The sequence below is a fragment of the Orbilia oligospora genome (genome assembly GCF_000225545.1).
Source record: "Orbilia oligospora ATCC 24927 unplaced genomic scaffold scaffold00076, whole genome shotgun sequence".
NCBI classification, from domain to species: Eukaryota; Fungi; Ascomycota; class Orbiliomycetes; order Orbiliales; family Orbiliaceae; genus Orbilia; species Orbilia oligospora.
In genome coordinates this window covers 1,651,818-1,667,060 of record NW_011645633.1, presented here as the reverse complement: position 1 = coordinate 1,667,060, position 15,243 = coordinate 1,651,818, and the positions used below count along the sequence as shown (strand labels likewise).

The 15,243-nt window shown below is 45.1% G+C and overlaps 5 protein-coding genes across 5 annotated transcripts; 2 read left to right on the top strand and 3 right to left on the bottom strand.

Moving 5' to 3' along the window:
- Positions 1–2,665: 2,665 nt before the first annotated feature.
- AOL_s00076g470 (uncharacterized protein) lies at positions 2,666–3,574 on the bottom strand (the record flags this gene model as incomplete). Its single annotated transcript, XM_011123022.1, has 2 exons — positions 2,666–2,994; positions 3,130–3,574. 2 exons carry the CDS (start codon positions 3,572–3,574, stop codon positions 2,666–2,668), a joined length of 774 nt encoding a protein of 257 aa, XP_011121324.1.
- Positions 3,575–5,189: 1,615 nt separating this feature from the next.
- AOL_s00076g469 (uncharacterized protein) lies at positions 5,190–6,710 on the top strand (the record flags this gene model as incomplete). The annotated part of the gene is made up of 2 exons (XM_011123021.1): positions 5,190–5,590; positions 5,669–6,710. 2 exons carry the CDS (start codon positions 5,190–5,192, stop codon positions 6,708–6,710), a joined length of 1,443 nt encoding a protein of 480 aa, XP_011121323.1.
- Positions 6,711–7,089: 379 nt separating this feature from the next.
- AOL_s00076g468 (uncharacterized protein) lies at positions 7,090–8,661 on the bottom strand (the record flags this gene model as incomplete). The annotated part of the gene is made up of 4 exons (XM_011123020.1): positions 7,090–7,341; positions 7,447–7,774; positions 7,851–8,269; positions 8,341–8,661. The coding sequence occupies 4 exons, from the start codon at positions 8,659–8,661 to the stop codon at positions 7,090–7,092; spliced, it is 1,320 nt and encodes a 439-aa protein (XP_011121322.1).
- A 1,885-nt stretch (positions 8,662–10,546) lies between these two features.
- AOL_s00076g467 (uncharacterized protein) lies at positions 10,547–12,171 on the top strand (the record flags this gene model as incomplete). Its single annotated transcript, XM_011123019.1, has 2 exons — positions 10,547–10,672; positions 10,825–12,171. 2 exons carry the CDS (start codon positions 10,547–10,549, stop codon positions 12,169–12,171), a joined length of 1,473 nt encoding a protein of 490 aa, XP_011121321.1.
- A 1,286-nt stretch (positions 12,172–13,457) lies between these two features.
- On the bottom strand, positions 13,458–14,474 carry AOL_s00076g466 (uncharacterized protein; the record flags this gene model as incomplete). The annotated part of the gene is made up of 2 exons (XM_011123018.1): positions 13,458–13,858; positions 13,916–14,474. 2 exons carry the CDS (start codon positions 14,472–14,474, stop codon positions 13,458–13,460), a joined length of 960 nt encoding a protein of 319 aa, XP_011121320.1.
- Between the last annotated feature and the right edge of the window lie 769 nt (positions 14,475–15,243).

Sequence of the window (15,243 nt, the reverse complement as noted above, 5' to 3'; positions counted from 1 at the left end):
GGGGGGGGGGTCAAATAAAGAACCTGGGGGGAAGAAAGGAATTTACCTGGAACGGATGCCCCAATGATACCCAAGGCACATTCGCAATATGACCATGTATTGATCATAGTCGCATATTGATAAAAAAAACCTTTACCTTGATAGGCCTCGACAAGAATAACGAGCCGCCCAACACTATCCGTATTCACCTCAACTTTAGATATCCGTGTAGCCAGAATTGAAAGTACAAATGCAAGGAGACAATTGGGAGTGAAAGAAATCAAAAATGCAGATAAAACGAACGTACCATGCAATGGTAGCCAGCAATCCGAGCATTAGAACACCTAGCAAACTGATCCGATATATCAAAGGCCCCCGGATTTTCAGAACAAGCGGGATAGGAAGTATAGCGATCACAATGTCAGCAAAAATATGGAGGACGCTTGTGCCTTGATAGGAAATATATCATTAGTGGGCATCAATGGTAATACGATATTATAGTTCTTACTGAGAAAGAAGACGATTCGGTTGATGCACCCTACATCTTTGGCATCCGATCTTACAGACCAGACATTCGAGGGCGGTATGCAACGACATATTGACACCAATACGCATGGAATGAACATTAGTGTGATGAATACTAGGGTGAGCCATGTTAATGCGCGAAGAAGCCAGCCACTACTTAGGTATCGAAGTTTGTTCTCGCGTTTGCCTATGACGCTATTGCGTTAGTATATTACAGCGCTTTTCTCATGGAGGCATCGGGATATATTAAAAAAAAAAAACTTACATAACCGAAGGTAGAGACACAAAATGGAAAGTTTCGTCAGATATACGCAGGTGTAATAGAGAATAATCAAAACGTAGTCATATTTCAGCTATAAGATCGCAATTTTGCCCTGGTTAGCCCTATTAATAGTGAATGTACGATCTCATTTTTTGGAGCCGGCTGGATTTGACGAGTGCACAAGGGGGTGAAACCAGACCTTCAGAGTTATTGCGTCTGGATCGAATACACCTTGTTCGAGATGGTCCGAGAGTGCATAGGCGGTAGGAACTGATGCAAGCTGTGTTCCTGTAAATCCTATGAGAAATATCTTGGCCAAAGAAATCTGTTAGGGGCTATATTTTGTCATTAACGCTATGGTGCGCAATTGCGCAGACGGTTCGACATATCTCGAGATTACCATACCCAGGCGAGAAGAAGGACCCAATCATTTAGTTCCACCTTGCCAATATAGAATCTTCTGATATAAAGTCTGCCGAGAACCACAATAGCTAATAGGTTGAAATCGAAAATTAACAGTTAGAAACAAGATCTCTGATATCTGACCATGGAAGCCAAAATAGCCGATTTATACAAATGAATTAAACCCACAACGATCGTGTGATATGGAAACTTCTATCGCGGCAAAACGTACTAGTGATTACTGCAAGCGCTGTAGTCAAAGCGAGTTGTAGTTTTATCTCTGACTTAAGAATTGGTGGAAGACCCTTTGGATTTTCGACTGAAGTGGGATTCGGCATCGTTCTTCAATACGACCATATGGCCATGTCAGGACGGCCTATAAGTCCACGTTAAACTATCCTTCTGTGTTGTTTATGTCATATTTCCCCCGTAAACTGATTAACCTCAAAGCAAAGCTGGGGTCGGCACGAAGAGTCTCGTGAAATAACACCTTGCAGGTCCCGAAACTGACGACGTAATGTTGAAATAAAAAAGTTAGGGGTCGCCTTTTCCTCATTTCCTGTCAGTTATTATAAGGATTAGCTTTGGTATATACGACAGGGCCAAAATAAGAACCCTCCCGAACAGTCAAAAATCCTGGCCGGATTTGGAAATGCGACAACCTCTGCTGCGCTGCAGCCGTACGATGAGCATATAACATGAATCCGCAACCGTTTATCTTCAGCCACACTGATCTTACACACCGATCTTGCGTTCTAATGCCAATATTTTGATCCTGTTTAATTCTGACGCAAAACAGGAACAGATGATAATGACATGGCCATTCTAGAAGTTTCAAGTTGGCCCAGACCGAGGCGACATTTTCTAGCGCTCTACACCAGAAACCTCTAGTCTATATCCGGGCTTTCATCTTGAGAGGCTGCCGGATATTAACATGTAACATCGCTTATTTATATTGCGAAACTTCTCACCAGGCGCCCCAGAGTGTGGTCTCGAGGCCAAAAACCCCCATTTCGCGCGAAACAAGTTTGTCGAAAATGTATAAACCTTTGAAGAAACCGAGATATGCTACTAAACTAACTCGCAAGGCTTGTAAAGCTTGTTTGTAGTGAATGTGTATACATGTAGTCTAGCTTAGATAAGAGGGCTGAAAGCCACCAAAACGAAATTTCAATCTCGACCTTTTCTAGTTGAGGAATCAGGTATCTAGATCTATACTGCACCGAGAACCTAGGATCCTAGGATATATCTTCTATAGCCATGGCCAGTTAAAATGATATCGCCTATCATGAGTTGAGTTTCCAGGAGTAGTCCATGTTTTAATCTTATTTAAGTCCTCAAGAAACCTAAGTTGCTTTGTTTTTCGTGACAAATAATAAGAATGCTTCTACATCCTTGAAAATCGACGACCCAACTACCCGTCGTTGCACCGCCATGGGTATGTTCCCCGCCGCATCTATTATAGTTCGTGGCCAATTGATTAATTCAATGCATAATTTAATCACATTTTGAGATAGATTGGTTCATGAGGAACCTACCACTGGCCGTCGCCATGCTCCAGGTGACACTCGGCTTGTCGTCACCGGTTTGCGGTGCTCGGAAAGTAACTCGCTCAACAGCGATATATTGTCCTATAGTGTCCTTTGGACCGATTGCGCTGACTAGTTCACTTGTCTCCGTATTCTGGCCCTTAGTATCAGGTGGTATCTTTATGGGGAGACTGATAACCATGAACTCCTCTCCATCGGCTGCTGAAGCTAGTACCAGCAATACTGGGAACACTCGAGGATTCAACGGCCATGGTAGGTGGTGATGAATTGCATATCCTACATATACGGATCCGGATATTAGTAACTCTATAACCTGATCATATGTCTACTAATGCGCCTCAAGACGCCGATACATTAAATCGGATATTCTTGTCGAATTCAAAGTGAATTCATGAAGTTTATGAAACTTACCACCGACTTTTACAATTTCCCAACCAGGCACGGCGACGCCTGACAAATCCCATTCTATGTCGAGAGTATCGACACGGCTAACCGAAGGACCGTATTCTCTCTCGTTTTCGAAGTGGTTGTGGAACAGGAGACCCTTAAAATCATCCCATTGTAAAGTCTCTTTCACAGTATCTCCTTCAACCCCAACTTCATGAATACTACGTCTAGCAAACCAGTATTCAGTTCCCTCACTAATCTGGTGATGTCGAGAAGAGACCTCAACCTCAACAAATTTATTATGCTTTTTGAACTGTAAGCTCCACGGATTCTTGGGCGGGGAAACAAGGGTGCTCATAAGCGAGTCCGCTTCCTTGATGACATCTGCAAGATATGTGCTTAATTCCGGGCCAGACTTTGGAATTGATTCCACGGGAGCTGGGATTGATTTGATATAGCTTGAAGTCATTGCAATATTGTCAAAATTATATGCTCGGAGGTTGGAATATCGATGTTATATCGATATCGATAGCTGCGCTGCCCGACTGCAGTTCACGTGAATCAAAAATGACTTGAGACCTGCAAGGGTGGCCAGCCGTGTTGCAGAGTTCCCTGCTACTCTGGCCCGGCACTGCATGAATGAACTCGCGTCAAGGAGCGATAAAGAACGTCATGACTTGGACAATTCATCCAGCCCACGAATTTTCTTCCTTTTGATTCCCAGCGCTACCTGCTGACCATACATATACCTAAGTAGAGATTATTCCATATCAGTCTAGATTGAAGATTGGGAATCCAAACATGCAAATCTGCAAATGCAATGCAATGCAACAAAATAACTTCTGAGGTGGTGCCCTGATTAGCTTCGGCCTGACGAAGCCAAATGTCATCCAAACTGTAAGTTGAGTGCCCCCACCCATTCAGCCGTAAATTCAAAGTATCTAGCTCCAACGACGAGGAACAAAATGCTACTGGATCGGGGCTTCAATCTTCTTCCCCAGGCCTCTCTAGGCCTATCCTAGTAGCGCGACAGAACCACTACATGTACAGTGAAGAATCGCAAATTTACATCAATGATACGAAGTTATCATCGTTTCTAGTTCCGGCGGGAATATGCCAGCTCTCATCGATATCATTCTAGTTCATAAGTACAGTGGTTTCAATTGCTGTCAACAGCACAGGGGTGTCCAGGAACATATGCCAATCCAACTACACTGATTGGTGTCCCAAATTAAGAAGCATAGCCGGCTCCCGGCTGCCATCCGAGCAATCGAATTGCATCTTCGATCTTTGTTTTTGCAATCAACGCCACCGGCACCAATCCCGTCATTTCATTCCGACCGCGCAGAAGAAGGCGACACATATGCAGGCCCGGAAGGTCGTATCACACCAACAAACCGGCATCACGATATCGCATTTACGATCCTTATCGTACTCAATGCGAACCTCTGGCTGAGAACCATATTATCTCTGGAAATTCTGCCGGAAATATGAATTTTAAAGGTCATCTGAATAATTAAATATTGGGATTGGTTTAAAATTAATTACGGCTTGGAAGAAAAATATTCTACCGTTATTCGATCGATGCATTCTGCTGGCCCTCGAATTAAGTTATGAACCTGGACAGTGAGAACGAATCTACCTGACTGCTTGATAGCACAATGCGGTGTCTCAGCAAAATTGACCAGGGAAACCATGAGATATCTCCCACATATTCACTACTGCAAGCACCCCCCACCCAATATCGTGATATAGAGCAAGCTCAAGGGAGGAACCCTGCGACCTGCAGCGCGGCTTGCCGCTGTCGAAGTTGGATGTCTGGTCACATAAGTTGTGTTATCTCTCGTTATCCAAGGTTCTAGCTATAGCCCGCGTGCAACGATTATTGATTATCATTGCATACTCGGGCTCAACGAAATAATGACAACTGTTACTCCCGGGCTACTTAAGTCCAGGCTTCCCAGATTTAAACAAACTTTGAGAATGACCCATGAATTACTGATAGCAATCGATCGAAGGATATATATCAGGGTCTGGAGTGGTGCCGATTTGTTGCAATCTGAAACCTCAACACATCTTACGACATGAAGTATCTCGGGAGAGGGTTTATATCACTCCTATGTACCGTTCTATCCTTATTAAAGTGTACGGTCTTAGCCCAGGACTCCTTTTGCGACAAGTACACAAAGGCTTTGTTCGGTGATAATACTGGGAGCAACCAGTATTCATTTATGATCAGGTTAATCAACACAGCCTTCATCGGGAACTATAGTGGGCCGAGCAGTGTCAAAATTACAGGTATCTTGTCTCCGGGAACCTTTAATGGAGACGAGGTATCTCTATTACCATACTTTAATGGAGGACTTGCAAGCGCAAATAGAGGGTATCGGCCTGGAAATCGAACTATCATCAATTTCCTCGACGATGGTGGGGTATTCGCGCTAGGGCAGGGTAAGCCCTCCTACAGTCAAAGGTCGAAGCAGTAGTATGTTCATTACCCTAGTACTCCCTTTTATCTTCATAGGTCGAATAATAGAATTAGGTTGACAATTTTCTTCAATAGTAAGCTATTCAGCCATATGTATCAATACTTTGGCGGGATGCTGGGATGCTCGCTTTACGGACAAGACGGGTTTCCCGCTTACCAAGGAAGTGCCCGCATGTATGAGGTTCACAAATTCATGAACCTCGCACCTCCTCAACTAGGGTACTTTATCCAGGAGCTGAGTTTAGCAGCCATATCCCTAGGCGTAGCTGAAGGGGACATTATTGCAGTCGCCTCAATGCTCAACTCAACCTTCGGCCAGGCATGCGCACCCCCTACCATAGTTCTTCCCGACGGTATTCTAGACCTGCAAGCAATGTGTATTAACACTGCTTGTCCGCTCGCTCGAGACCCCAGGTGTGGTGGCTACAATCACCAGGGTGGTTTTGGAATCAATCCAACCCCCGCTGATACGACTGCTGGACCACAAGACACCGATCTTGCCCCCGTACTATTCTCAATTGCCAATGGTGGAAGGGGTAAATATCGAACAATGACAACGTCCGATATAGACATCACAACTACCATTTCTGGGAAGAAGACTCTTATTCCCACCTTCATAGTGATTGCGCTTCCAGACGCCCCTATCTCCTTCACAGCCTCCGATATCTTAGTCACAACAATAATCGACGATACAGAGACTGTAGTACCATCACAAACTCTTGTTCCTATTGGTGGTGGATTCACCATCACCGGTATAAAAGAAGCCACGACGGATGGGTGGATTTTCTCACAGGAATTCACATCAGTAATCCCTTCGTCTGTAATCGAGGAAGCCACTACCATTCTCACAGCCGATAGCTCAGTTATCACTTCGACATATTCAATCACTGTTGTCAACACAGCACTTTCTGGGTATAAGGAGGGCCTGAGTTTGGTCACCCTAACTTCGGTATATACATCTGGGGGAGGAGTCTTTACGACAGTCGTTACAACGGAGATGCGAGAGGTGACTAGCACTAGTACCCAATCACTGAATGCTGCAGCAGCCCAAACAGCTGCTCCTTTGGCTATGGCTCTCATCGGCGCGGGCGTCCTCGGCCAGATTGTATACATATAGATTATAAAACGCTTGATATCATGATAGGGAGCATGTACCGTTATGAGGAGGCTTCTATACATACATAGACTAGTAATTCACTAATTAATATAAGGTTTCGTTATAAGATTTTGATTAACAATCGCCTGCATTAGAGACGAGGCTTACCCCGAGCCCAACTGTTACTTCACACCGAGGGGTTAGAAGGTTTAGAATATACCACTCAAATTTGAACGGTAACTGAACATAGTAACTGGATATCGTGTATTTTAAATCGTGACAGGTACAATATGTATAAGTAGACTAATGCATATTCCGAGCTCCACAACGCCGTAACCCCTCTTCTAATACAGCACCCAGCGCGCGATCGATCACCTCATGATCAATTGGTTTGGCATTATTATGGCCATTTGGCACGACTAGGTCGCCCTGGTTGCTCCTTCTCGATCCTATAAATTTCTCCGGTAGAATCAGAACTCATGAAGATTGCCCCATCATCGGCGATAGCCAAACTTGTCGGTCTGAAACAACGACCGGGACAAGAGTTCAGGTCTTTATTCGAAAATATTGCTTTGAAGCCTGTATCTGATGAACTGTCCGCCTTCGGTTCTCCGGTTTTGTTATCGAAAGGGATTGTGATTAATTGGTAGCCCTATATATTATTATTAGAGATAGGTTCTATTTGTGAGTAGGTGTGCAGCCGGATATATGCCTTCCAGCTTTTTCAAAATAACGTCTGGACCAAGATCATACTTACAATTGGAGGATCTCTATTCCATGAGCCATGTTGAGTAACCCACGCGTCTCCAGCCTTGTCGAAGATGATATCCAGTGGTGCGGTGTGGGCAGGAAAAGCAAGTCTCGGAGCCTGGTAGTCCGAGGCACACTTAGCATCATCCACCTCGGAATCGAGAGAAAACTGCTGTCCCCTAGCAATATCCTCGTGATCAGGAATTACGGAAGGATCCCAAGCAGTAAAGCAGGAGGGGTAGCCGTAATTCCTTCTTGAGGTGCTAGTGTCACGAACTGAGCCGTGAAAGTTAAGCTCCTCGCCTGGGTTATCAGTGTGAACGTCGACACCGTCTCTAAAGCCAGACAATATTGTGTGTTAGGACGAGCTAAAAAAAAGCTATAGGAGGTCTTGATTATAGGTGGACGAACCTTTTGATATTATCCGCAGAGTTTTCTACACTCCAGAGTTGCCCCTTCTTGTCGTCCCGTAGGCCAACGCTGTTCCGAAGCCCCCAGCCGAAGTTTGTCCCACCCTCTTTATATTCTACTGATTCTGAGAGCAGGTCTTTCCATTGAAATCCGCGAATTTGAGAGCGACCCGAAGAATACTCTTTGGTTCCTTGGTCAAAATTTCCGTCAGATCCCACACTAATGAGCAGGATATCAGGATTCCCGTCGGGCACTAGAAGACTGCGGGTAGTATGCCCGCCGGACGACATTCCCGTCACCAAGGCCTTTTTATTGGAAACTGTTCCACTATCTGTATCATAACTCCATCCATAGGCTATATCCGAGGTTGATGCAAAAAGTGTCTTGCCATCGGTAGAGATTGTAAGACCATGGTTAAGCTGCGAATATTAGTACCGATCTTAAGTATCCTATAATATGCCTTTTGAGGATATATTATGAAAAAACTTACGTTGGAATCCTCAATAATTGTTGTACTTCCTACCAGGAGCCCGCACCTATCCACTTTGAATTGCTTAACCCCGATACCTCTGTCAACTACGAGTAGTCTACCCTGTTTATCAAAGAGAATTTGGCGAGGATCCCTTAGCTCAGTGATGGCTAGTTTTGCCTGGTACCCAGATGCCACCTCTGGGGCCGGGAGAGAATTTTTAAGTGTTCGACATTTGGTTTTCTCTGCAATTGACTTAAAGAAGTCTAAAAGCTCGGGCGGAATGGATAATATCTGAGTAAAGAGCGAAGCCCATATTAAGAGAAATGCAAAAACCTTCATACTGTCAAGTTGCGGCGGTTTATAAACAATATAGGTAAACCTGTTTCCCGCTACCTACTAGATCTTAGATCGGGAGCTAGTAGAAATCCTTGAAATATCAGATCGATGATAGATCTCTAGTGCACGAATGCTCTTATATATACACTCGTCAAGAAACCGCAGATCCGGTACCTTCCCTGTCAGCATCATATATTACGTTAGCCAGGAGGGGCTAAGGGCTTGTAACTATATCCATGCAGCCATCGCCGTCCAGATTCCACATAAAACTTACTATCTAGCTGGCACTCTTTCTACGCAGCTACCTTGCTGGTCTCCGCCTTACATGGAACAAAATTTCATCGATAGACAAACCCAAAATATGCAAACCTGGAATTTGGGTAGATGGAATGGGACACGATCGCAGGATGTACGTGTGCCAAGGGTTTCCTGTGACTGATATTCAAATCGGCTATCCTATGCGGTATATCATAGACTCGCGAAGCGAAGCCGAGCCAAACACAAGAAAGGTATCTATTGCCTCGGATCTGAACCTCACATATGTCTGCAGTTTTTATTTGAAATTTTGATTACTGGGTTGGCCGCTGATGTCAAATCTCAGGGCTCCGCCGTTTTCATCAGCTTGTGAAGAGCAGATTTGAGTTTCGCTACCGAAATTGGGGTGAACGAGAGGGGAAGCCGCTGGTTTGAGTCTGTATTGAAATCTTCGAAACTCTAGAATTGTATCGATAAATGTACGATCTATCTAGAGATATCATGGATAGATTTGTGTCGATATGATAGTAGATTTTTCATGGATTTTAATTTCGGAATATCTTGCCACCACCTACGAATCGTCGAAACTCTACGGTAGAACCATGTTGTTAACTTTGGAGTCATGCAATTAGGGACCGAAAGGTTCTCCAAAACGCCTCCGAGCCCCGAGTATAACCTACTCCTGCGCGATGGTCTCCTGTGGCACTTGGTGTTGAAATATTGGCGGCGAAGTTTTGCAGTTTTCGAAATTTTCTGCCGTTTGGCAACATTGTCGCTTGGTCAAGTGCGCACCACAGTGCTTGGTACGTTGGCTGTTCATGCACCAGAAAATAACATAATTTTTGAGAAAAGTATCTCTCTGTCAACAACATGTGCTAGCACAGCGTCCAAATCTACGAAACTGAATGGTATATATTCTGCTTAAAAATTTGGTGTCAAGTCGCTTGGTCTACACCTTGTTTTTTCTCTTCCTGTTTTGCGGGATTGGAAAATTTTCATGTTCATTACTAATTTGCCTGAGGTGTTAGGTAATTCGCCTGACCTGGTAACTTTCACATTAAAAGCCGAACTTCGGACAAAGATCCGAAGGGTCTAGGTCACATTGCATCCTAGTCTGCAGCCTGGCTGGGCACAGAAACTAACAGTTTGCTGCTAAAACAGCTGATGCATTCGGTGGCGATTCCGACCAATGCTTAATATTCTCCCAAGAGTCTTGAGATTTAATCAATTTCAAAAATATAGATCGAAGTCCTTCGGCGACAATTCCGAAACCAGCTTGGGTTATCTATACTCTGTATACAGCTAATTTTTAGGAGTTCATTTACGCTCTGCTTTATATATACTTATACACTGTCAAGGAAACACCGGTACACCTAGTGCTGCGGTACACATGATGCAGAGATTAATCTCGCAAGGCGACTTTTGGTTCAACCACAGAGATGAAATGGCAAGTTCAGAACGAAACTCTGTGCTGGGCTTTGGTCACAGGGCAGCCGGCCAAGACGACTAAGAATATAGAATGGCGGGATTCAATATTGCACTAGTCGCATGTAGGCTCAAGCGAATGTTGGCAAAAACGCCAGTGCGGCTGAACTATCAACAGAGATGCAAACATTGAAAGGGGTCTGTTTTCATGCCAGATGGAGATAAAGATGGCGGCTGCGATTCGAAAGAGGAGAAAATCTTTCAGCCTTCCCAACGATTCTCGGATTTCGGAATATATTTAAAGATTCAAGTCGAGGTTGTACTCCAGCGAAAGGTGAGCAAATCCACAATCCTTAATTCTCGTATTCAATACAAGGTTGCACCCTTCCGAATTCCACAGTGGGTCTCAAAGCCCTTGTCAATACCGAAGATCAATACCACTTGAGTACTCTGGTTCTACAGAATCCCTAATATCTTAAACGATAGACACCAATCAAGATCAAGATGAAAGTATCGACCTTGTTCATTGCGGCTTCATTGCTCGTGTCTGCATGGGCGCAAGAGGGAGACGACCCGTCAACAACAAGTACCACTGAGGAGCCAACTTCGACGACCGACGCGCCGGAGTCTGCGGTCACCCTACCTCCAGAGACATGCTCAAGCGCTGGGTTTGAACATTGTTACCATATTATCACAATCTTGACGCCGACAGTCTATGTTATTTTGACGGCGGATGACCCAGCCACTATCGCTGATGCTGAGCCAATTACATCTGGTGATCCAATCCTCACACAAACAGACAATATTGCTAGTTCTGGCCAAAGCATCGAAGTACCCACTACTGCGCTTGTCGAAATCCGATATAGCAGTTCGACAGGGACAACTTGCGTCGATGCCCTCACAACTATCTCTGTCCTTGCCGATGATGGCGACTCCGAGTGTCCTATGGCTACCGCTCCGTTTTTCAGCGCTCCTGACCAAGTCACCAAAACCCGTGTGATTAGAAAGGTTCGAGAGGACGACACACAGGGTAAAGGGACCGAAACAGGTGGTGGCGGCGGCGGAGAGACCAGCCCGACACCAGCACCAGGAAGCACAACAGATGGAAACTTTGCTGCCGTCACCACCACCGATCCGGCGCCCGAGCCTACTGGTGGTGATACACCCACGGAGCCCTCTCAGACAGATAATGGTGCTGCCCCAACAGATGATGGTACTCCAACGACCGAGGATAATCCTCAGCCGACTGAAGGACCTACTGAAGAACCAGTCGAAGAACCAACCGGTACGAGTCTAACTTCTACTGAAGAAACCCCCCAGGAAACTGAGAATACAACTGGTACGACAACTACTTCTGCCCCCGAAGTTCCCACTACTATTGCCGTTCCCAGTAGCAGCAGCAGTACCAGTGCGAGCGAAGAAACACCTTCCTCTGACTCTACGCTCCCCATCACAGATTCCTCTATCCCTCCATCTATAGATTCCACCTCTACACCCACAGAAGACCCATCTACATCTATACCTACATCAACAGATTCTAACGATACCCCGACGGACAACCCGACCACTCAAACGAGTGGCTCGGAGTCCTCGAGACGTGCACCTACAGGATTAAATGAGTCTGGAAAGCCAGAAGTTTCAACCGCATTTACTACAATTGCTGAGACCAGTGATGGAATGACCAAGTTCTTAACAAGCGCGGTGGCAACGATGACAAGATCGGCACCTACTCCAACCACCTCTGACGGTGGTTCAGGTGCTGGACCAAACTTCCTTGTTAAAGCTCAAGTCTTGTTTGGTGCCGTCGGGCTGGCTGCTGTTGTTGGTCTGTAGAATGGTCAATTCCATCGGCTTTATATATAGTTCTATTGCTTTTTCAGTTTTTATACCTACGATACGCATACAGAGGTCCTTTTTATACCTCATCGATAACTTTTAATGACTCTAGTATACATATTTATACATTTACGTTTACAGCATACATAGGTACCAGGTATCCCTTATTTCATGACATTCGCTTCCTTCTTTTTTTTTTTTTTTTTTAGCATATTTCTCCCTTGAATTCGGGGCATGTTTAAACGAAATGAAAGCATCGGGCAGGTGTAAGTTGTTTCTCAAAAAGTTTCAGGGCAATCAACCATTCTTTTATTATTTCTATAATATCAACTCATGTCTATCTGGTCTCGTTTGGTACCAGTATCTATCCTTAATCTATTTATCAATACAAATCGAATATTTTCCGGACCTCTGTTTTTTCCTATTTCTTCTTATTTAAACTTACCAATCTTTGGTCGTAGGGCTGTGAAATCGTACGCGCAAGCAGATAAAGGCTTTAGACAAGATGTTTCGGGGACATTTTTCATGCGCTAGAACCGGAGCTCCAAAATTGCATCGAATCAGGCTCCCAGGGCTCACATTTTCCTGGACCAAGGAAAAATTTAAAACAGTGAATCGTGTGACAATCAGAATAAGTGAAGACCCCTGCACTTATGACGACCTTTATCGATATTCCACATTCTAGGCATGTTTCGAACACGAAAGCCTCCGAATTACCACGGGCCGACTGAAGTTCTGCAGATGCAGCCTTTTCCTTTGCTCATACGTACATAATCTGGTACCGTGGTGCGGAAACCATGTTTGCATGATGCATAGGAGGCGTTTCATAATCCGCTAAATTTATAACCCAAGAATCCAACACCATTTCGACAACAAAAACAACACTGTTCTTAAAACACTTTTGGCCGTAGTATCTTGACAGTCTATAAACTAGTTACATGTTGAATTCTTAACCACCAAGAAATTCCATGTAATGGAAAGGGAATGACAGAATAGAAAAGCCCTCCAAAGTTCCCTTGTTCTGTAAATATTGAGTCATCGGGGTATAAGTTTATAAAACGGCCACGAAAACCCTGTAGCTCAGTAGGTACATTGATATACATAAGCGCATCATAACTCCAGAGAAAATGCAATGTACGATCCCCAAGGAATATAAGATAGTTAAATGGAAATAGCAGGTTTAACAGGTTTGGGTGTATAAGAGAGCGTCACGAAGTTTGAAAATTCGGAGCTGGGGTCATACATGTAAAAAAGACGAAAATGGCTGTAAAGCGGCTTCAGGCTCAGAAGTATATCGGAGTGGCTAGCGCTTGTACTCGTGCGGGAACATTAATCCCCTCTTCTGCTCTTTCTTTTAACCTCAGCTTCCTTACAGCTGCAGGCTTAGTAGTATGACACATAGCATACGCTCCCGGAGATGGGTGAGTCTCTGTAAAGCAGGTTGCGCCGCCAGGGCAGTTTGTAGGCCCGGGCCAGCATGAACCACCACATTGGCCTCCAATCTTGGCTGTTGCTGTTGGAGGGGGCAAATTATCCTTGAATTGGTACTTGCATGTGTTGGCGGCCTTGGGGCAAGCAGTGCCAGTGTACTCTTTCGCTTTGGTATCCACGCAGACGGAAAAGCCAGCTGTTTGACAAGCGCATGCGTGCTCGTGGGGACATTTGGTCTTACGCATATCCCAGACTGTAGAAGAATCTGTCAGTACAGTATTTTAATAGTAATAGCTTTTTTTATACTTACGAGGGGCCGGGGATGGCTGGCTAGTCCCGCCACATTGGCCAGACGGGTCGGCGCCATAATCAGGTGGCGTATCAAGCCACCAAAAGGTGACTTTCGGTTGGACAGCGGGGCCAGTATATGTTATGTAATCGGCATTTAGAGTGACAGTGGTCGGCAGGCATCGACTAAAAGTCTTGTCTTGAGGAACACAGAAATGATCGGTTGGGCAGACTCTTGATGTTGAGCTTTGAGTATTGCACTTTCCGAACGGGGTCGCCATGAAAGGCTCAAGGGAAGCGAGACCGTAGCTCGCTGTTTCCGTTTCTATGCAATCGCATGACTTCCCTGCCCTTTTCTCTAGGGGATGTTTTTCCGCAGGGCTAGAATCCCTTGCTGCTAGGCCATTGAACCCCCCCGGAAGTGAATCTAGATCTCTTTTTCCGTTTGCATAGAAGGCTGGAGGAGAAAACCCGAGCAGATTGTAGGACTTCTTGCCAAAAAGCTTCCAGCCAAAAGCGTTGGTGGTGTCTAGGAGGCAGGCCGTAAACAACAAGACTGATGTCGGACGAACGAACCGCATCTTTGATATTGGCGGAAGAATTAGGTCTGAAACTGATGCACGGGTACTCTGCGAAGCGACAGCGGATGATTCTTCGTTTTAAAATCCTTCTCACTTACGGAAGCTGATCATCGTCAAGAAGGGGGGAAAGGCAAAGCAAAGTGTCTACCCGGAATGACCATGTTCTTATATGGCTGGTATAAAAGTCTACAGTTGTAGTTTAGGCTAGCTTATACGACAGTTCCAGATTATATCGCGGCCTATATACGTAGTATGTACCCACTCCAAGATGCGGAGACACGCAACTGCATATGCGATTGCACGGATTGCGGTCAACTTTCCGAATCTTTACATGTCACCCACAAAGATCAAAGCTATAGACGCTTGAAAGAGAAGATGAAGGAGGAAACTGCAAGTTCTGCCGCGCATGCCGGCCATGCCCTAGTCCATCACACCGGCCAAGACTGGTCGTTGCCGCCTTTGATGGCTCGTTCTTTAAGCTACTCGCATGGCCTTGTAAAGTCTGGTCCACATGCCTGAAGAATATTCACGAGTTGGTATTGATTACGCCCGCCTTGGAATGCTAAGTAGAGAAAAGGCACTGTGAAGCAATGGAGTCCACGCGAAACGGCAAAAGTTCACGAAGTCCAAGGCTCTTGAAGCGATAGTGTGCACCAGTCCTTGGCATGTAGATTTATAGGTAGGTATTTGTTTTTCAAGTCTGCAGCCGGTTCCGGTTTCCGCGTAGGATAGCTCGAGTTTCGTTGGGTGGTTTGGCCTCAAGAATCTT